This window comes from Papio anubis, chromosome 14, assembly GCF_008728515.1.
Source record: "Papio anubis isolate 15944 chromosome 14, Panubis1.0, whole genome shotgun sequence".
Taxonomy (NCBI): Eukaryota; Metazoa; Chordata; class Mammalia; order Primates; family Cercopithecidae; genus Papio; species Papio anubis.
Genome location: NC_044989.1, coordinates 55,401,846 through 55,424,333, shown reverse-complemented (window position 1 = coordinate 55,424,333; position 22,488 = coordinate 55,401,846). Strand labels below are relative to the sequence as shown.

Genomic DNA, 22,488 nt, shown 5'->3' with positions numbered 1-22,488 from the left:
GATTCTCTTGCCTCAGCCTCCCTAGTAGCTGGGACTTCAGGTGCCCACCACCACACCTGGCTAATTTTTGTATTTTTAGTAGAGATGGGGGTTTTACCATATTGGCCAGGCTGGTCTCGAACTCCTGACCTCAAGTGATCTGCCTCCCTTGGCCTCTCAGAGTGCTGGGATTACAGGTGTGAGCCACCACACCTGGCCAGTGTTTTGTTTTTAACAACAAACCGTCTGTTCCTAATTGCTCTTTTCCACCCTTTCACTTTGCCTTTTCTCCATCAGCTACCTCAGGTGAGAGCTTCAGCACAGACCTGACCTTCAGCACAGCTCTCACCTGGGTGAGAGCTCCATCACCCAGCCTCTGCTAGAATATTCCAGTGACTGCAGAGCAAGGCAGCCAATTCCTGTTCTTGGACAGCTCAAACTCTTAGTAAGTTCTTCCTTCCACTGAACAAAATTCTGCTTCCTGGCCAGGTGTGATGACTCAGGCCTATAATCCCAGCCCTTTGGGAGGCCGAGATGGGTGAATCACCTGAAGTCAGGAGTTTGAGAGCAGCCCAGCCAACATGGCAAAACCTCATCTCTACTAAAAGTATAAAAAATTAGCTGGGCGTGGTGGCGGGCACCTGTAATCCCAGCTACTCAGGAGGCTGAGGCAGGAGAATCGCTTGAACCCAGGAGGCAGAGGTTGCAGTGAGCTGAGATCACACTGCAGCACTCCAGCCTGGGCAACAGAGCAAGACTGTCTCAAAGAAAAAAAAAAAAAAAAACTACTTCCTGATAACTTCCAGGCTCCAGGTGTAGTCCTGCCTTCATGTCCAATAACTACCCTTCCAGATGGGCATCACTTAGCTATTTAAGAACAAAATCCCCAGTTTCGAATCACGTGGTATTCCACATCTGGTTTGCCTTTTTCATGGAGAGCATCTAGAAAGCAAATTCTTAGACTGATATTCAAAAACAGAAACACAAGGTATTCGATCAAGGTTTGGAGATTGGCTTTTAAGTGCATCAAATCTCCTGGGGGAATTTAAATAGAAGGAAATAGAAGGGAACATACAAGTCAAGGCCCCATCCCTGAGATTCGGATTCAGATTTTGGTCCAGTCCCAAATGGATGCCCGGACATCCATATTCTTTAAAACTCACCAGTTGTTTTGGATGTGCTGCCAAATGTGAGTTGGAAACCAATGGCTTTGAGTCAGACAGTTTAGTTTGGTGGCCCTTACCTCCTCCTTATTGACCCTATAACTTAGGGTATAGGCAAACTATTTAGTATCTCTGAGCTTATGCCAATATCATCTATAATACTAGTAGCTAACATCTCCTGAATGGGACTATATGCCAGGCAAGATGAAAGGCACTGTCATGTATAAATATGTGACCCTCATGACAAACCTGTGTACTGGACACAAAAACATTAAGGAACACACCCAAGGTCACCCAACTGGTTCTTCCTGGGGGAGTCTGACTCTCTTAAGCTGCTTCCCACTACAGCACAATTCACATCTTGAAGCCTTGTTTCAAGGATTAAACCAGTCCAGGAAAAGTGCCTGGCTCGGAAGGTACCTACACTTCCCCCTTCCCTGGCCCAGCCCCCAGGGGAGCTGGCTGTGCTCACTTTTCCACGGCACACAGAGCGCACACACTCCACCAGCTGCCCCGTCTCCAGCTGAAAGGCCCGGCAGCGCTTCATCTCCTGGTCCCACAATTTTACAGCACCTCCTTCTTTGGTCCTAAAAAAGATTGAAAGGGACTCAGGCTGTTAACCCTCATCCTAAGACCCACTCCTGCCTCCAGGCCTCTCCCCTCTTTCCCAGTCATCAGGGTCCTCGCTGGTTGGAGCCCAGAAGGACAGACCCTCGGGGGTCCAGACCCTCCAGGCAGCCTCCCTCTTAGGCCCTGCTGCTGAGCGATCCCAACCTCCTGAGCTTGCAGATTTCCTAAAATGCCTTCGAATGCTACTATCTTGGGAGGAAAGAAAATGTAATTTGGAAATTCAGACTTTTTATTAGATTAGAACACAGAAACATTTCTCCTGTCTTCAGGCTTTGCTTCCACATCTCCCCTCTCCTTCCTCCCTTCCTCCACAGAGCTACCAAGAATAACATTTTATCAACAGCAAAGTCACTGTGGTTTGTTCAAGAATACCTCTCAAGATTTTGTTTTTAATTTTTATTTATTAATTTATTTTGAGATGGAGTTTTGCTCTTGTCACCCAGGCTATAGTGCAATGACACAATCTCGGCTCACTGCAACCTCCGCCTCCTGGGTTCAAGCCATTCTCCTGCCTCAGCCTCCCAACTAGCTGGGATTACAGGCGCCCACCACCATGCCCAACGAAATTTTACATTTTTAGTAGAGATGGGGTTTCACCATGTTGACAAGGCTGGTTTCGAACTCCTGACCTCAGGTGATCTGCCCACCTTGGCCTCCCGAAGTGCTGGGATTATAGGGGTGAACCACTACGCCTCTCTCGGGTTTTTAAACTACCATCAAACCACTTTTGCACTCCTCTCTTCCTTCTGAGGATCTTGACCTAGGGCCCTCTTGGAGAGAGAGCAGACTCATCTTCCTAAAGCAAAAAAGATAGGAGAATGACAATCTGCATTTTCTCCAAGCTGGGGACACTTCTGTCAGTTTCTCCCAAGATAACAACAAACCACAAGTTGTTTCCATAGGAGCTTTGGCTTACGGCCGCTCTTTTCCGCCGGTCACTATGAGTCCATCCCGAAGGGTTGTGTACATTGTGAACACGGGGCCTGTGTGAGCCTTGGCCACCAGCCGGATGAGGAAGTGGTCCTTCCACACGTAGACGTCTCCATTGATGGCACCCGTGAAAGTGAGGTTGTTCTGTAAACAAAAGAACATCTTCTATACCTGGAACACACTCAAGCAGGTCCCTCCCCAGGCACCCGTTCTCTCATTAAGGAACCACAGCTAGAGACGCAGACATGCCAAGGTGGTTTGATCTTTTTGTGCTAAGGAAAGCAGCAGAAATTGCAGAGAAACCACTGAGCACATCACAAGGTAGTCCGCCTGGCTTGGAAATTAACTATATGTCATTGGCTTGGGCATTTGACTTCCCCTCTGAGCACAGCTGTGCATTAGCAAGGACTTCTCTTCCGTGAGCACTGCCCAAGTGACAGCAGGGGCAGGGGCAGACTCCGGGCCACAGGACACTTTCCTGGAGCTCCTCTATGAAAGGGAGAAACCCACTCCTGGAGGACCATGAAGTGACTGTGTTCCAACATGTCTCCATTTTGGAGCCTGCATTGGCTGAGGGCACCCCATAGCTCACTTAAGGGTGGCAATTGGGGGCATCTGTGGCACAAGAGGGCTGGGAAGAAAAAGGATCACTATCTAGCAGTGGAAATTGGTCCCAATATTCTCTGGGGCTTGCAAGTCAGGGTTGCCCTTACAACAACAAACCTCCTGTCCTGGGTGGGTGTCCTACCTTTTCTGGTTAATATTTTAAGAAAAAAAAAATATTGGCCGGGCGAGGTGGCTCACGCCTGTAATCATAGCACTTTGGGAGGCTGAGGTGGGCGGATCACCTGAGGTCAGGAGTTCGAGACCAGCCTGGTCAACATGATGAAACCCTGTTTCTATTAAAACTACAAAAATTAGTGAGGTGGCAGGCGCCTATAATCCCAGCTACTTGGGAGGCTGAGGCAGGAGAATCACTTGAGCCTGGGAGGTGGAGGTTGCAATGAGTCGAGATTGCACCACTGCACTCCAGCCTGGGTGACAGAGCAAGACTCTGTCTCAGAAAAAAAAAAAAAAAAAAAAAAAAATATATATATATATATATACACACACACACACATATATAGATATAAATATCTATATATATAGTCAACCCACCCATATGTGCTACAGAAACGGAACAATGGTTGCAAATAAGCCAGTACAGCAGCTAATGTGGAAATGGCTTTCCTGCTGTTTTCAGCCTCTTGGCCAAACTCCCCTCCTGCCCATGCCCGGGGGGCCTGGGTCCCCTTCTCAGGGAGCAGCTGCTAGAACTCACAGCACCGAAGGCCACGGAGAGCATCGTTTGCATTTTGGCAGCTCCCAGGGACCCGATGACTCCTTTTTTGTAAAGCAAGGCGCTGCCTGCCAGGGTCCAGAACTTCATATGTTTGACCCCAACAGATACAAACTGCGTGTCTGAGTCAGGGCGAAATTCCACCACGAATATGCGCTCCAGGTGACCCCCTCGGCTGGCAACCTTGGCACCTGTGTGGGTGACAGAGTCCAGTGAGGCTCCTCATTGCTTCATGGGCCAGGTAGGGGGAGCCACAGCCCAGGAGGTCTCCACCCCAGCAGGCTTGGGGCATGCCTCAGTTCTTCTTTACAGCACTTTCTCTCTCCCCTTCAGACACTACTCCCAGGTAGCAGTGGGGAAAGTGTGTCTGGGAAGTTTCCAGAGCAGCAGGTGCTGGTAACAGATCCCTGCACCCAGGCATTCATGAACGTAGCAGGAAAGGATGGCCTGTGAGACGGAAGCTTCCAGATATGAGAAGGCAGCAAAGTGGCTTAAAGATATCCTCCATCCCCCTTCCATCAGCACAGGAGTCATCCCCGCACAGGATGACAGAGCTGCTCCCAGAGTGCCACTGGGACTCACATTCCTCTAGACAGCTTTTCTTTTTTTTTTATTTCTAAGATTCTCCTGCATTTTCTTTCTTTCTTTCTTTCTTTTTAAGCTCCCCATTTTCCTTTGTATTTTGTGGTGTTTAGGTTTAAATGTTTTTTACCTTTTAAGTACTAGTTTTTTCCTCAACCCCATTTATTTATGTTTTTGACCGTCTCTTGAGTTTTATTTAACCTTCGTCTTAATACAATTCCAACTCTATCATTTACTTGTAGAACAACTTTAGACAAGTTATTTAAGCTCTCTGTGCTTCGGTTTCCTTACCTATAAGATGGGGCTAACAATCGTTCCTATTTCAGAAGGTGCAGTGCAGACGAAAAGAACTGACCTAAGTGAAGCCCTGAGCACAGTGCTTGATGATCTGAGCAATCATGTCTTAGCCAGTATTATTAGTAGTAGTAACAGTATTATCGTAACTCCTTTAGCCCCTTTTAAAATTTCTTGGCTTCTATTCTTTTAGCCTGTATTTTAAACCCACCTTTTAAAAAATCTCATTATTTTTAAGCTCTTGAGTTTTAAATTTTTGTTTTAAACCTGTTACCCTTTAACTTACTCTGAATGTTTTTGTTCCAGTTTCTTAATTGTCACCCCTCCCTTGATTATTCACACACATATTTGTTTCTTCTTCATTCTCATCACTTCACGTATGTTTTTACGACAGCTTTCTAGCACCGTGGTGGTGGTGGGTTTTGGTGTAGCTGGGCCCTCTGATACTCCCTCACAGAATCTCGTTCTGGGCGAGGCTGGGGAAAGCCAGAGTCCTTCTCCCAGCTGTAATTCTGTCTGCATGTGGAATCCCTGACTTACTGTAACAGATCTCTCTCTACTTAAGGCTCAGAGGTTTTAAGATCCACGATCTTCAAGGACACCATAAACAAAGTAAGACAACAGACTGGAAGAAAGCATTTGCAGTGCTTGTAAGATTCAGAGGATTAACATTAAAGATCTATAAGAAACTACAAATTATAAGTAAAGACAAACAACCCTCCCAACCTCAAGTAGTAAAAGGATTTGAGCAGGTGAATTACAAAAGCAGCATACAAGTGGCCAATAATGAGATGGAAAGAGGATCCAGCTCACCAGTCTTGGCAGAAGTGCAAACATACAATGAATTGGATATATTTTCAAGGCCACCGTTTGTATTTTCCTTGTTTTCATTTCATGGACACTTCTAATTGTGGAGACACCTGTATCCCTCTTTGCACTGGTTTCTAGTCTGCTTAGAGCAAATTACACACATACCTAGGACCTGACAACATGGATTTTATGTAATAAGTTCATTTTAGTTCTATTTTATTTTTACCTATACACACACACGTTCCCCAAAACAATCCTCTAATAAATGAAGAATGAATAATAGGCTCTGGTGATATACAAAATGTATATAAACCTCCCCAAATACAGGGTATTTATCTGTAAGTAAGACTTGAAATGAAGGCAAACCCACACTGGAGAAGGAAGGGAGGAGAGATGACATGTCCGTGGTCAACCCGGAAGAGGTGGTGGCTGGTGATATGTCAGATATCAGCACTGGCTCACAACCCTCTGTACAAACAAGAGCAGGCTCCTCTTTTCCCTGCGAGCTTGTTTAAAAGCCCTGGCTCCTCTAAACCTCCCCTGGGAGTTCAGAAGGGACTCTTGGTGAGCAAGAGTCTGCTGGGGCAGGCCAGAGCGAGCAACGCTTGGAGGTCAAGGTAGAGGGAGTGAAAACTGTGAGCCTGAACCTAAAGAGACAAGGCCGTGCAGCAGGACCAGTGTGAGAGCTTCCTTGGAACAGAGTTAGCAGCACAAAAGGAAAACATAATGAAGCAATTTATGTCCCCACATAAGGGGCTTTATGCAAGAGCTTTCTGACAGCGTGTGGGCTGCCTGGTGAAGTGATGAGAACCACATCCTTGAAAGTATTCAAGCACAGGACAAAGGGGTGCATTTGGAGGAATGTCTTCTTAGGACGGGTCCGGACTGTGTAGGAAGTCTTCTCTAGTTCTTCCCATTCCAAGATGCTCTATATCTATCATTTAAGAGGCTCAATTTCTCTGGGCTGAGTCTGGTCAATCAGTTGGCCACCTGACATCACAAGGAATGAATCTGCACCCGAGATACTGACTATACAGCCAACTGGGTGAGATATACTGGTGAACAAGAGAATGGGAAAATGTGGTTTCCTAGAAACCTTAGAGATCATGTCACCTTCCGAAGGAATATGGTATCATCACAAATGTCTGCAAGCTGTCAGCCTCTTTTCCTCATATGGGGTGCTCAGGAGGGATGGGAACTTTCCTCCCATTGTGCTGATCTCTTTACAGCCTCCACACACCACCCCCTCCACGGGAAGATGAGGAGATAATGGGACTCCAGAGCCCTGGATGGGAGAAGTGCCACCTCTGCGCGTGCCTGGTAGAGCGTGTCCCAGATACAGGCTGCCTGGCTGCAGACAGACCTCATTAATGTCCTGACTAATTGGATCCGCTTTTGCCAGGGCAGTACTCAACCTGAGAATATACGTGGAAGACTGCACATCTTTAGTTCTAAGATGACCATACATTCAGTTGCAGCTTGCGTGTGTGCATGTGTGTGAGGTGTGTGAGGTGTGTGTGCATGTATTGGGGAAGGACGAGAAAGAAATCCTGTTACAGTAAATGTAAACCTTGATCGTAAGATAAATCCCTATTTCAAATGTGTTAAAATGTTAAAAAAAAAGTTTAATTGCTTCTGAGACTATGATAAAACATTATCCCATTTCCTAAACTAAAGCAGACAGAGTGATAAGGCTGTAGTAGGATCCAGGGGCCATCAGAAAGAGCACGGAAGACAAGGACCCTTGGGTAGGAAGGTCGCTAAGACAGATGTCGGGGAGGCTGCTGCCCTCCGAGGAGGAGGGCTGCCAACATCGGGGCACCTCCCCAGCGCCCCTTCACTAATGGGCCCTGGAGTCCCTGGCCAGCCTCCTCCTGGCCCTGGGACCCTGGGATGCACTGGCATCAGTGGGGCAGCTCTACCAGGATCCCCAGTGCCCTGTTTTCCGCTTGCCCAGCAGCAGTCTGTGCCTACGGCAGGCTTCGGAGTGAGGCAGATCTGGGTTCGAGCCCAGTCCATGCCACAGGCAGACACGCTGGAGGGCCAGAAAACCCAGTGCTGGTTTACCTTCCTGCCATCGCCAGACGGTGATGGTGTGCTCAGGGTCCACTCCCACCGACACCAGGAGCTTCCCGGTTGCACTGAAGTTGACGTAATTCACCCCCTTGGAGTGGAAGCACCGCAGCATGGAGAGGGTGTGTTTGGTCATGGCGTCCCATACGTGGATGGAAGGTGTTGTCCCTGAGTGTGGAGAGGCATGACAAAGAAGATTGATGAATAGCAGAGCCAAGACAATGCTTATGTTCATGTAAAAGCCTTTTTTTTTTTTTTTTTTTTTTTGTTTAGATGGAGTCTTGCTCTGTTGCCCAGGCTGGAGTGCAGTGGCACCATCTCGGCTCACTGCAACCTCCGTGTCCAGGATTCACATGATCCTCGTGCCTCAGCCTCCTGAGTAGCTAGGATTACAGGTGCACACCACCACGCCCAGCTAATTTTTGCATTTTTAGTAGAGACAGCATTTCACCATGTTGGCCAGGCTGGTCTTGAACTCCTGACCTCAGGTGATCCGCCCGCCTCCCAAAGTGCTGGGACTACAGGCGTGAGCCACTGTCGCCCAGCCTGTAAAAGCCTTTTTTAAGACCTATAGCCTGACCTGGCCAGAGGAGAAAGACTACAGGAAATTTGCTTTTAAAGGCAGAACCCTACAGACATTTATGTTCAACACACACACACTTGTGGAGGATTTTATACGAAGGAAACTGGTGAGGTCAATGATTTGTATCTGCAATTCGGCAAGATACAATCAGCAAACATGATAGAATGACATGATTTTGCTGTGCAGATTCAAACTACTCACGGATGGAACAGCCTTACCTGGGGTTTCCGTAATATCACCTGCATTGGGTGAGCAATGGCAATGAGGAAGCGTCAAGGGAAAACAATAGCTAAAATAAGTCACGTTTCCAACAGTGAAGCACTCAACACCAGCATCAGAAAGTTCCAAATTAAACTTAAAAATGGACATGGGTTCAATGAAAACAAGCAGGAAGTTGTAAAAATTGCTCTTGAGATGACAAAGCAAAAACACACTTCTCGTAAATGTGAATCAGTTCACATTTGTCACTGGCAGTTTCCCAGGGCACAGGGGGTCCAGGCACACTTACTGAAATCTACCCTGGCCAGGCTTCAAAACACACGGAGTTCTTGACACTTGGGGTCTGAAAAACTACTCTCACAAGTCCACAGGGATGGGGCCATCATGTATTTGGCCTCTCAGGCGCTGGTCAGACTTCACGGTGCCTCAGAATCACAGTCACTGGATGTGTCAACTCAGGTGACACAGATACATTCAGGACTCAAAAAATCAACAGCAACATCAACAAGAAGGGATGGATGTAAGCAACCCACCCACTCCCTCTCCCAATAATTGCTGACAAGTCAGTGTCCCTGCAAGCTGGGAGAGCCTCAGCTGCTGCAGGACCTCCTACCTATCTGGCTGGTGGCCACCACGTTTCTGTACTTCGGGTGCTGGTTCACTGTGAGACACAGGATGTCATCCGTATGCTCCAGATAGAAGCTCTGGCTCCCTGGGGGAGAGAGATCATGGGAGGGTGAACAGTGGAACCTAAAGACCTTTTAGGGCAACTCCAAAGCATCGTGTGGAGTCTTTGGATCCTCGTTATAAAAGTGACAGCTTACAGCCCTCAAATTCTCACTTCCGGAATTACACTTGGGGAGATGAAGGATCATTTTTTTGAAATGTTCACATTCTGTTTTGGGTCCGGGAAAAGGGACGCTAGTGTCTGTTATCTGATACATTCAAGCCGCTCTTCGATAGTTCCCGCTGCTCTGTGTGGGTGCAGAGCGCAGTTCAAGTACAGGGGCTTCCAGAGACCACGATGATGAAGGTCAAAGTTTCCTCCTCTCTGTGGGACAGGAGTGGGCTTCTCACCGTCCACATCTGGGAAGAAGTAGGGGTGGGGGCCTGGAGATGATGTTTCACTGAGCAAAATGGTACCACTTCTTCATGTGGAACATGAAACTCTCAGGGACTCATCATCTTTATTTACCAAATGCCAATCCACTTGGGGGCCTAGACGGCACAGGTGATGGCTTCACCCCGGAAAGCCCTGACTCGACATACGTCACGGGAAGTGGAAGAAAGAGCACTTCATCATCTATCACAGCAAATGGGTTTGCTGACTTCCCAAGTGGCCAATTTAAACCCACCCAAATGCTCAAGAACCTAAAGATGAAAGATGGTGTAGATACACAAGGAAGGCGTGTACTGCTACCAATATGATGGCAGGGCTAGAAAGTGAAGAAAATATATACACAACGTCAAGGTCCTCCTCCCTCAAATACACACAAATCAACATGTGCCCAGTGATTTCACTGGCTAAATCTATGTATGAACAACTACACAGAATTGACAAAGAGCAAGAATTTAAAATGAAGGGTTTTTTTTTTTTTTTTTTTTCTTGAGGCATGAGCAAATAAGGTAAAATGTGAACCTGTTTAAATCTAGTGGTAATGGTATAGCTTTCTGTTAATTTCTGAATGGTTCTTTTTGTTTGAAATGTTCATTTTTAAAAATTTGAGTCATCATGTGGTTTGAGTATTTTCTTTTTTCTTTTTGAAATGGAGTCTCCCTCTGTTGCCCAGGCTGGAGTGCAACGGCACGATCTTGGCTCACTGCAACATCCACCTCCCGGGTTCAAGTAACCTCAAACTGGGTTCTCCTGCCTCAGCCTCCTGAGTAGCTGGGGCTACAGGCACCCGCAACCATGCCTGGCTAATTTTTGTATTTTTAGTAGAGATGGGGTTTCGCCATGTTGGCCAGGCTGGTCTTGAACTCCTGACCTCAGGTGATCCGCCCAACTCGGCCTCTCAAAGTGCTGGGATTACAGGTGTAAGCCACCTCACCGGGCCTGGTATTTTTGTTTACTGTTTAATTGTTTTCAATCTCATTATAAATGTGGCTAAACTGTCAAAATACAATTTGAAAAATCTGAGCTGTTAAAAAATGGCTCATTGTAGAAATGAATAGGCAAAGTTCTGTGCTTTCTTCTTGGTTATGGTCTCTAAGGAATTCCTCCACTCCTTACACCCTGTCTCTGGCTTCTCTCCATGGCTCTCGGTTACAGAGGCTGGTGTCAACATGGAGGCCTTCTCTCTGAGGCCTACGACAAGGTGAGGTCAAGCTCTGGTCAGAAAGAGAGAAGGCTCTGGCTCTGGTAACTGAGCCTGAGCTTTACCAGGCCTAACTGACACCATGCTGGAATTGGGAGAATGGCTCTATAAAGGAAGGAAAATGCTTAAGCTTTTGGGCATCTGAAGAGTGGGGAAAGCATGTAAAAAAAAAAAACTAAAAGAAAAACCTGTATTTTTAATCCCCTGGTCACCTGTGGAGAGGTTCTGAACGATGCCAGCCGCCGCCGTGTGGAAGATGATGTCGGTGCCATCATTAAGGTAATGCAGGTTATTTCGACAGTCAAATCCTCTGTAGCCAAACACATGGTCTAGAGCCAGCTCCTGCATTCACACACACAGATCAACATGACCCTCAGAGGAAGGAAGGGAGAGCCGAGGAACATACCCACATTGCGTGAGTGGCCTCGTGTGTCCCGGGAATGGTATGGCTGGTGAGGCCAATACACGCTCACTGAAAACATTCTGCTTCTTGACTGGCTGAGAAAATGCAACCCCTTCTTTAGTTTTCTGAAATGCTGGGGTGGCAGGCTAACACACAGAATCACCGTGACTTTCCAAAAAACCCAGATTTACTTCCTGGCTCTGTCGTTGTGCCAAAGTCCAGAGATTTGATGCCCTGTCAAGTGTACCTAGCAGTTTTGTGTCTGTGCCTTGGCAGGCACTCTGGGTGAGCTGAATGGCGGCTCAGAGGTTTGCTCTAATAAACTCTCATCAACGCGCCACGGCAGGCAGAGCAGAACACAGAGACAAAGGCCATGCTCGTTCTGCCGCCTGGTGCTTGCTCTACGAAGTCACTACATATGTGCTATTTTTCCCTCCCAAACTAGATACTGTTAGGGTTTCTAGTCTTTCTCTTCTTCCTGTCTTGTCTTCTAAGACAAAGAACAGTGGCTGATTCAGATCAGTTCTTAATCCAACACAGACCTCTTGGGCAGCTCCTCTGTGCCCAGCATGGTGCAGGTGCTAGGAGGCGGTATAGGCAGGGAGCTGCAGGAAGGTTTCGCGTGAGAAGCATCAGGAAAGACTGCACAGAAAAGATACCAGGGAAGGTCTTGGAAGGACCAGGGTGCTGGGAGCTGGCAGGAGGAGCCTTCCAAGCAGAAGGAATGACAACACAGGGACTTGAAAGTCCCAGGCAGCCTCCGAGAACATAAGCAGTGGGTTTGTGGGGCTGGAGATTTGCACTGTGGTGAGGAATCATAGGCAGTAAGCTTAGAAGGTGGCTCTGGGTAAGGTTTTGAAACCATGAACTTGAATCCCATTGGCAATGTGGGACTCTCCCAGGTCTGAGGGAGAGGGGACAGAAGAGAGCCAAGGGACCTACTCCAATTCACTCAACTGTCTTTGGGACGTGCAGATGGGGCTGTCCACCAGGTAGGTCTTAGAACGTCAATATCAAATTAGAAGTAATTGTTTAACTTACCTCAACCAGTTTCTTTTTTTTGGTGATATTGTTCTTCTGCAGTTTCTCAGGCTGGGGAGCTGCTCGGCTAACGGGTGGCCTGGAAGAGACAGCGGCCAGAGGAAGCACAGCGTTGAACGAGGGCTGCAAGGCCACCTTCCTGGTGCAGCCTGTCTAGGCCAGTGCCGGCCTCCTCTCTCCTCCCGCCTGAGGCCCCTCCACCTGGATCTGTTCGGTCCTGCCCTCCTCTCCCCCTCCCCACCTGCCGTGGGACCTGGCCTGAATTCACAGGCACTGGGTTGGACCTCGTCCCTCTGCTTAACCTTCTCCTGGGAGCAGGAAGACCACGTGGGCTTGAAACAAGAGGGGCTTGGTTCAAAACCAAGGAGCGGCCTGACCATGAAGGGAGAGAGGCCACATTTCCTGGACTTGCTGACCTTTTTCAGACAGGGCTGTGCTCATGTTGTTCAGGATTAAGTTGTCAATGGCCGTGGTGTGGTGTGAAGTGGCACTTACAAGCCAGGCTTCGGAACGGGCCCTAAGGACCACGTGCCAAGTGCCTATGTCGGCCTCACTTCTCAAACAGGCAGGCAGGAAGCGGAGGGACAGGAGACAGACAGCACTCGTGCCTCCCACTCCGCCCTCGCCTCAGGACTCGGGTCTGCCTTCAGCTGTTACCACACCAAAGGTTGCTTTTCCCACCTCAGTTTTGGGGACTGGGGCCTCCAAATTTAATGAAGGGATTTTTTAACGTGTAAGCCCTAATGGAATCCTAGATGAGTAGACCAGTTCTTGGTCATGTGGGGTTTCCTTAAATGAGATTTCTCTATGGATGGGTCGAGAGAGAGAACTGTACCAGCTCCCACTGCATGTTCCAAAGTAATTAGTTATTGCTCCCGGGATATGCAAAGAGAAAGATTACCTTGATCCCCTTGTAAGCAGCAAACAAAGCCAAGTGAGAAACTTAGTACAGTTTAGAGCCGTATTAGCAACCACCTCATTCATGCACAAGCATTTTCCAAGTGAACAGACATTCCTGTGTGGCACACACCATGCTTCCCCGGCATGCCAGCAAAGAACTAAAACAGAAATGAAAGAGTGCACCAGTCTACAAATTCAGAAAGCTCATACCCCGGCGTCTCTGGGCAAACTCTGCACTAAAGCGCCTACAGAATAGGGAGAGAAAAGGAAGCTTTGTCAATGCTTCCCGCACACTCTCCGTGACTTTACGAATGCGCCCGGGGACTCTGCTTACTTTAGAGTGTGCTAGGGAGAAACTTGCTGTCAGAAAAACAATGACATCTTCCTGGATGTCGTGGGGAGTTATGTACAATGGATACTTTGTTTCCAAATCAAGTTCAACTCATAATTTAGCCTAATAATTCCCAGTGTTTCTTGGTAGGTCAGCTTGCCTGCTCCAATGGCTTGCGGGGGTTCTTTTTGTGTGCAGGGGAAGACAGGGTACCTTTATTTTCTCAGAAACTCTTCAATCAAAACATGTTATGCAATCATAAGTGATAATTGGACCAAATGGTATTATAATCACCACTGAAGAATGGGTAGAGAGCACATCTCTGCAAAACGACACCCCCGGCTGACATCATCGCCACCAAATCGAGCAAAATTGGGAGACTGGGGGCATGCCAGTTCTCACAATGAGACACTGCCTTCACATTAATTATCGCTTCCCAGGACATCTGCTCTTTCTTCTGTTTTAGTGGGACTTTCAAATGAAATCCGTGGGTTTCTTCTTTCACCTAAGAATGTTTAAGTGTATGACAAAAGCAAGCCAGGGGCTACAAGGAGAGCAAGAGGACACTGGAACTATGGCATGGCTCATAAGGCTTAACTCGAGGATAAACACAGGGCTCGTTTTCAGGGGACACACAGGTTGTATAATATGTAATATATTATACAGTGAATATAGAGTATGCATACAAGCACAAACACCGTGTACTTATATATACAGGAGATTGTATATATATACACAGAGGCAATCTGATGCTTTTTTTTCACCTTGATTTTCAGAAAAAAACCGAAAGGTAAAGCAATCTCAATGTTTCTTTCTCATTTCGCAAGCATATGTTTACAGCTGTATTGCTTCAAAACTGAAGATGAGAGGAGCAAGGGGAAGAAACCTGCATTGTGGCAAATTCAGCGGATTTTAAGTATTGACCCTTTGCGGTTGTGGGTTCCGCGTGAACACTTAGTACTGGATGTTCACCGAACACCTGTGTTTTTCTCCAGAGCGGTGTGAATACTTACTTGACAATTCCCTGCCTCCAAAGGAAAGCAAGTTAAAACACAATACAAGTATTAAAGGCTTCTTTCCAGGTATCTATAAACAGTGTTCATAACATCAAATATGGGAGGGACTGCCAGAGGCTTCACACACAGCCAAACACTGGAGGTTTAACATTTCTCTGTGGATCTAAATCCTTCTAGATTCAGATTCCATCAGAAATGGGGCTCTGAAAAGCTTTACTGAGGTGGGAAAGAGTGGAGGCATGAGGACATTCACTCACTTTCAGTCCCATCAACTCATTAGAGTTGGTCATTCCCAGCTGTCATCCCCAGCTTGGCCCCACTGGGTCTCCCTGCCAATGCCCGGTTGTGCCCATGGCCTTCCTCTCTCGCGAGGAAGGCCATGGGCACAACCGGGCATTGGCAGGGAGACCCAGTGGGGCCAAGAGCTGGGAAGGTGAGACGGTGAGAGACTGGAGGTGGGAGGAGCAGAGACACAAAGGGGCCTGGTGGGGCAAGTAGGCTTTGAGGTGATTGGGGGGGGCAGGGAGGGGGGAATAAAGAAGGAAGAGCTTCCATGGGGCAGGAAATTTAAGGAGGGAGCCTGGCAAGACAGCAAACAAACTGGATAAACAGGGGAGAGGGTGGCAGACAGGCCTAAGCTCTGGAGAGCAGGAGAAGCCTGCCAAGGAAGACACAGTGAAGGCAGGAAGCCCAGGGAGAGGCCTGTGAACTCCAGCCTGGGGCTTGGTGTTGAGTAACAAGTCGGCCCTGCTCTTCAGTGCCTGTGGGGAGAGTCACAACCCTATACTCCCTGTGGGAACAGGTGGCACATTCTGTGGGCAGGGCAGGATCACGGGAAGGCCAATTCCTGCTGTCATCCCACTGCCCAGCAGCTGGGCTGCTGAAGAGAAAGCTTAGACTCAGCTGAAGATGTGGGGAGTGTTATCCTGACAGGCGCTCTTGCTCTGCACAGACACCCAAGGCAGGCCAATGCCTGGGCACTTGTCCCTCCTTTCCCCCTCCCCAAGGCACTGGGCTGACAGAGCAAGAGGTGGAGCAGAGCACACAATGACCTGAAATGTGTAAGAGCGTTCACGTCCAATGTGCTCAGGGAAGCTTCTGAAACCACTGAGGTCACGAGTCAGTTGCAACCCAAGATAAAGTACAACATGAGAGCCAACTGGGGAGTGAGGCTTGGACAGCCTGTGAGAAACCAAGTCGTTCCAACCAGTTTCTATAAAGAGGGGTGTGGGTGTGAGTGTGGGAAAACTCAGATCCATCTAGCCAAGAAACGCAAGTTTGAAGTTGTTTTGAGTCGTGTTCATCAGACAATATTCAGTGTCCTTGGAGGAAACAGCTTTCTTCAGCTTCCAAAATGTGGCATAAAATACACCAAAGGTTTTAGGATGTCTTGGGAAATCCAAAGGGGAGGGAGAGGGGGAAAGGGAGAGGAGAGAGAAGGCAGAGAAGGAGGGGAGAGAGAAGAGGGAGGGGGAAGGGAGAGAGAAGGGAGGGGGAGGGAAGAAGGGGGAGGGGAGAGGGGAGAAGGGGGAGGGGAGAGGAGGAGGGAGGGAAGGGGAAAAAATCTTAGGAAAAATCTCCAAAGCCATGGGGCCTCTCTGTTATCAAGACCAAACTTGACTGTGTTAAGTGCAGTCTTCAGAACTGGACTCTGCTGAGAGTATTCCTAAGAACTGGACTCTGTTAAGTGGATTCCTCTATCTTCCAGAACCATGTACAGAGATGCTTAGTGATGAGGTTGATGGAAAGGATTCAGGCAGAACTACAAGATGTCCTGAAAGAAAATGCTCTTGAAAATGAGCATACCGTCTCAAAAATGCTCTTGACTGACGCTATCACACAGCCTTGTGGTTTTTTTGTTGTTGTTGTTTTAAAAATCAGGATATCATCTTAGACTTGGCTATTTTAGGTGAATACAAAGTTATCTGGGTGAAAAAATGAGAGCCCAAAGGGTGGAGTGAAGGGAACTAAGTAAAGATGGGCAGAATACTGAAGAGGCCACTGTGATGATCCAAGAGAGGAATGATGAGGCACTTGACTGGAGCAGTGGTTGTGGAGAAGAAAACGGGGGCATATTTAAAGAAATACTGGTGGAATATGCTTCGCAGCACTTTGTTATGTATTGCTTTTATGGGATGAACTAGGGAAAGCAACCCAAGGGCAATACCAGTTTTTCGGGCTTGCATATCCGGATAGATGGTGGCATCATAGAATGAGACAGAGAGAAAACATGAATGAGGGAAGGTGATGAGTTCAGTTTTGGCATGTTGAGCTTTGGACACCTGTGAGATAGCTTTGTTAGTTGAAAGTTCCACTGACAGATGGGAGTCAGTGATATGATCCTGGGAATCACTAGCCAATGGGTGGGATATGAAAGATTAATTAAGAGAGAGGGTAGATGGTAGAGGGTGAAAAGAGGCCAGCCAAAGGTAAAATCCTGAGGACCAACAGCATTGTAAGGGGCTGGAAGAGGAAGCAGAGGTGAGACACTGAGAAGAGAGAGGGAGGCATTAGGAGGGCCAAGAGAGATTCTTTGAAAAAGATGAGAAAAGTATGTTTATATTCCTCTCCAATATGCACTGTCCAATTCGGTAGCCAATGCCACATGTGGCTTTCAAGAGCCCGAATTGTGCTATAACTGTAAAATACACCTGGAATTTGAAGTCCTATTGAAAAATTTTTAAAAGAATGTAAAATATAATTTTATATTAATTACATATTGAAATATTTTTTAATATATCAAGTTAAAATATATTATTAAAATCAATGTCACCATCCCAAATTTTCTAATGTGCCTGCTAGAAAATTTATACCTGTGGCTCACATATTTCTATTGGACCATGCTACTCTAGAAGAAACAAGTTCTTTTAGTAGGACAGAGAGAGGTCACTGGACTCAGGGGTTAGAGAGCCCGCATGTCAACAGAATGGCAGGGACAGAGGACAGGTGAGATAGGATAGAGACTGAAGAAAAGACTGGAAGGCCTGAATGAGAAAGGAATAAAGTTGGAGGGAAGGTGAGGGCAGAAATGTGTGTGTAAGTTGAGAAGATCAAAGGACCTGTTTTTTTCCTGAGGAAAGTTGGGTGGAAAGTTGGGAGACTGACATGGGAGACACAGATGAGGGGACAGATGATGAGGGAGCACGGATGGACAAGAGGCCAGGGCCAAGCACCAGGTGAGGGACCTGTCTCGAATAGGAAAAGGGACTTACTTCCTCTGAGAAGAGAAGGAAGAAGGTGAATGGCTTATGTGAGTGAAGGATGGGAAGCAAGATGGAGGAGAGAGAAAGAAGTGCCAAGATGGAGTGCGTGCCAGTGGCTTCTGTTTTCTCAGTGAAGGAGGGGCAGGAGGTTGAGAAGGGATGAAACCTGGATGACTGCTGAGAAGCAGCAGAGAGAACCTACCAAAGAAAAGGAAGAAAATGAGGCAGTAGCTTGGAGGGGCATGTGCAGCAGCCAGGCAGCCTCTCTGGTGGTGGCCATCTGTACCAACGTGGGACTTGCTATCAGAAGAGTGGAGAGAGGTAGGTGGTAGGAGGAATGTAGGGGAGAAGGGCCAGCAGGACTGGGAAATGGCATTTGAGCAGGCACAAAAAGTGAGGCCAGGAAGGGCTGATGAACCTGGGGGAAAATGAAGGTGTCTAGGCACTCATTTGTCAGGATGAAGATCATGTGTACTCGGGAATGAGCAATCCAGAGGACAGTTGGTTAAGACACTGAGGGACAGAGGAGTTCCAGGTAATGATGTAACCCAGGGCATGGCAGGGGCTGGCTGGGGTTGGCCAGCTGACCATGAGCTGAAATGCTCAGAGACAGGAAGTTGACAGATGACAAGAACAGGAAGGGGCAAAAGATGGCAGAGCACGACACGAACTTCAAATGAGCGGGAGGGAGTCGGGTAAAGAGCACGCCAACATACTTTAAACACACCCACAAGAGCACCCTGATCCTCCACACCTTTCACTCCTGCAAATGCCTCCTCGGTTACCACATCTTGACCACACAGTAATTGACAAGAGGCGGGTCAGCACCCCCGGTAGTTCCCATTCCTCCCAAATGGAGAATCTGTGAGATGTTCAGACACTTGCCTAAAATAATCAGACCCAACTCTGCCACAGTCTTCGGAGAGACACTCCCTTTTGACAGAAAAGTGCTTACATATTTTTGAAGTGTTCTTTTATCTCCACAAGTGAGTAGGTTTGATTTGATGATTACACTGTGGGAGTGTGATTTCCTAGGCACATTAATCTTTTCTAAAAATCATTTTCCATCACTTTACTTCTGGATTTTTATACACTGGCTACTCTTTGTCATCAAAAGTGAACAAACTATTCTATAATGAACAGCAGGTTTACTTCCTAAAATTATCAGATAGAAGTCATTGCTTTGCTTCAAACCAATACAGAAAATCAAGGGGTTTGAATAAAGAAAATCATTTATAAAAATAGCATCATATTCACTTAGAAAAAAATCAACGAATGATTCAGCTTTTAGTGGAGTTACCTAGCTAAGCAATAGGTCTAGGAGATGATTAATTTCAGCACTTCTGGGTTTAATAGATATTATAATTTCATTCCCTTGCATCTTCATACAGAACAGGAGTCTTGCCGTTCTACCTGCTCGCCACAGCTCTGCAGGCAGAACTCTTGCAGAATGAAGGGGTGGCGTGAAGAAGAAGGTAGCTTAGAGAGAAGGGCTCTGGAGCAGGAGTGCTCCTCGCCCTGTGTGCATTACACGTGTGCCATCACTCTCCCACAGGGAAGGCTGGGCTCAGCTTAAACAACACACATGCAACCGCAGATCTCTGTACCAACTCTCAGGCTCTGTAAGGTCACTCCAGCCTCGCGAATGGGATGGAAATGTAGAACTAGAGGTTCCTCCCCATTTATTGGACCAAGCTCCAAGATAGGATTGAGCAGTTTTCATCAATCTCCAAATGGTAAATTCAGCAGCACTAGCTTAGCAGGATCGTCAGTTCTTAGCAACTCTAACAATACAGGCCCACAAAGCAGCTATTGATCAATGACAACAAAGGGCCTCTGTCCGGCTACGCTGACAAAGGAGCTGGGAGCGCAGGCTGCTCATTTGCCATTGACACTGTGCCACTTCACCATGCTCATCGTGCCTCAGGCGAGCTTGAAATTCCCACAGATCTCCTGATTAAATAAGGTGTTTAAAAAAAACTGGGGGCAGCTTCCACATATGAGTGAATAGCAGAAGAAAGGATTTTGAATGGTCCCAACACAAATAAATGACAAACGTTCGAGGTGAAAGATATGCTAATGATACTAATTTGACCACTATACATTGAAAGTATTGAAACTATTACCTTATAAACATAAAATTATTGCATCCATTAAAAAATTAGAAATTAAAAACTACTGGGGGCAAATTCTCCCAGATTTCTGTCTCCAAGCACAGCATAAAAGGTTAGAAGGAAAACTGGGATTACTTATATATGGTGATTTGGCGACTGAAGGAAATCTATCTACATCCTTCCCATTTTCTCATAGTCACTTGTGAACACATTCTTTGCTTCACTGTAAATCTGCTGACAAAGCAGCTTGGTGTGTACGATAGGCATGATGGCCACAGTGACACAGAATCTTCTTAAATAGATTTAAACCAAACAAACATTATAATTCCTGAAGGACAGATACTACAAAGATTAAAAAGTCATTTGCCAAGTGCAGTCCCAGGGCCAGTTGGGGCATTCTGGATTCTACATGAGTCACATCATTTCCCACAAAGACCATCCAGAGTTGCTAATGAAGTGAAGGAAAGAGTGTCGCTGACCAAGAATGGACTTGCACGGCATTTTGAAGACAGATTACTTAAATATTAAGAGAAGCAGGCTAAGTAAATTCATCCATTCATCTATTCATTGGAAAAGTATTTGTTTGCTGGGTACTAAATGCAAGGCCCCGTGTTAGACACACAGTGGTCCCATGGTAGATACAGTACCAACCACTGGGGAACTGATAATCCTACACAGTTTATAATCCAGTGAAATTTTATACTAATGCCATAGACTCATATACTAAGGAATCAAGGATTAAAGAAGCTATTAATTTGGAGTTGAAACTAAAACATGACCAAAACAAACAAACAAAAATCTCCGAAACCCCATAAAAAATTTTAAGCCCACAGTATATAGTTTTCTTTATAGAACTTTCTTTTTGTTTCAGTTCATAAACCCATTCAAGTCAACTCAGAAAGAATGAGATAGAAGATAGGTTTTAAGCCCTTATCTATTCAACTGTAAGCACAGTCTAAGAAAAATTCTGGAAAATGCTAATGCCAGAGTGGAATTTTGAGGTCATTTGGTGCTAGTGCCTGTCAGTTCACAGGTAAGGGCACCACCATTTATAAAAGGCTTAGAAACTACTTCTAATTTTGGTTTGGTAAAAGTTCCTTGGTTTCCTAAGGAACATATGCCATAGACTGACAGTGAATATATTCCACAAGGACTAAAATATTAATGTAGAATATTCACAGATTCCTCCTTTATAATCTGCTGCTAAGAATAATTCTGGCACCGCCTCCTCGTGTTTGCTTGTGCCGGGCCGCTGAGATGACTGGAGAGTGAAGTTGCCTCTGTGGTGGAAGGCAGTTTGGGAAGTGAAATGGTTCCTTTCCCCTCTCTTCACAGAGAATTGGGAGAGGAATTCCACTTGGGACATACCCCCCAGACTTGTATGGGGTGCCCAAACCTCATAAACCAGGGTGACCATCTCTTGTGTGAAAGTTGTTAGCCTCTGCTATTGCATGGAGGGAGGGTTAAGAGAGACCGAGCAGAGCCCAGACAGGGGCACTGCAGGGAGTGGGGAGGATGAGGATCACCCTTCAGGATTCTGACTTGCCTGCTGGTCCACAAGTGGGGGCTACTGAAAATGATGGAATGCTGACAGCTGGGATCAGCCAAATGTGGGTGCATATGGCAAGGGGCTACTGGTACCTGGGAATGAGTCCTTGTCCATGGGGACTGTTGGAAGCACTACTCATCCATCCACATGGAAGTAAACTTACAGCAGGTAAGACAGAGAAAGGAGAGTTGCCTGATCCTCTAGACCCCTCCTAAACATCCACTATCACACATTCCCTGCCAGAAAAAGCAGAAAATTACCCTCAACACCACTGAGATGCAGTCTGGGGTAACGGCTTCTCCACTTCAGACCACTGTTTGGAATTGCCTAAAGGCAGAAGCCAGATGGAGGAGGCTGCAGCCTGAGCACTGGAAGGGTGACCAGTGAGGCCAGCTGCTTAGAAGCAGAGATTTCCTAGCTGGATTATGAATTTTAATGACAAAGTGTCAACAAGATCTCAGCCTTTGATATCTAATCCATGTGCTAGACTGAAAATGAACCTAAATCTTGTTAAGTTGTTAAGGAGTCTATTTATTCATTCAACACTTATTTACTAAATGCCAGCATGTTCTAGATTATAGAGATAAAGCAGGTATAAAACAGGAATTTTGCTTTCACAGAGTTGACAACCTACTTGGAAGAGGAGAGCTTTATGTGTAACCCTGATCAGGTCAACAGCAAGAGCCTGTGATTGTTCAGTTCTTAAGGCAACTCACAGGTCTCCCACCAACAGAAATGAGATAATAAGAAAACCAAAAAGGAAGCCCTCAGAAATGCAATTCTCCCCAGTGCCAATCTCAGACTTGGCAAGACAGAACAAAGACAAACAAAATCTTCTCAGAGAGCAGAACAGGTGCAGCCAGAAGATGGCCAAGGAACCCATCACATTGTGCTGAAGAGAACCTCAGACAGCCTGAAACCTGGGCCTGAGGCAGGGTCTGTTGAAGCCAAAGTCAGTTAGTTCCCATAGTAGACATGTCCAAGTGTGTTAGAATTGTTTTGTAGTAGTTA

At 46.7% G+C, this 22,488-nt stretch overlaps 1 protein-coding gene across 4 annotated transcripts in view; it reads right to left on the bottom strand.

Annotated features, from left to right (window-relative positions):
* The window catches only part of EML6 (EMAP like 6), a 254,910-nt gene that overhangs the window by 10,059 nt on the left and 222,363 nt on the right, over positions 1–22,488 (bottom strand). For 3 of the 4 annotated variants that reach the window (XM_003908660.5, XM_017947530.3, XM_031655162.1), the window contains exons 29-37: positions 14,609–14,623; positions 13,266–13,274; positions 12,365–12,443; positions 11,133–11,262; positions 9,216–9,314; positions 7,795–7,968; positions 4,024–4,232; positions 2,689–2,846; positions 1,615–1,729 (exon numbers count right to left, since the gene is read on the bottom strand). In XM_003908660.5, coding sequence (XP_003908709.5) covers positions 1,615–1,729; positions 2,689–2,846; positions 4,024–4,232; positions 7,795–7,968; positions 9,216–9,314; positions 11,133–11,262; positions 12,365–12,443; positions 13,266–13,274; positions 14,609–14,623 — 988 coding nt within the window. The remainder of the gene's footprint in view (positions 1–1,614; positions 1,730–2,688; positions 2,847–4,023; positions 4,233–7,794; positions 7,969–9,215; positions 9,315–11,132; positions 11,263–12,364; positions 12,444–13,265; positions 13,275–14,608; positions 14,624–22,488) is intronic. The other variant, XM_017947534.3, reaches the window with a different exon arrangement.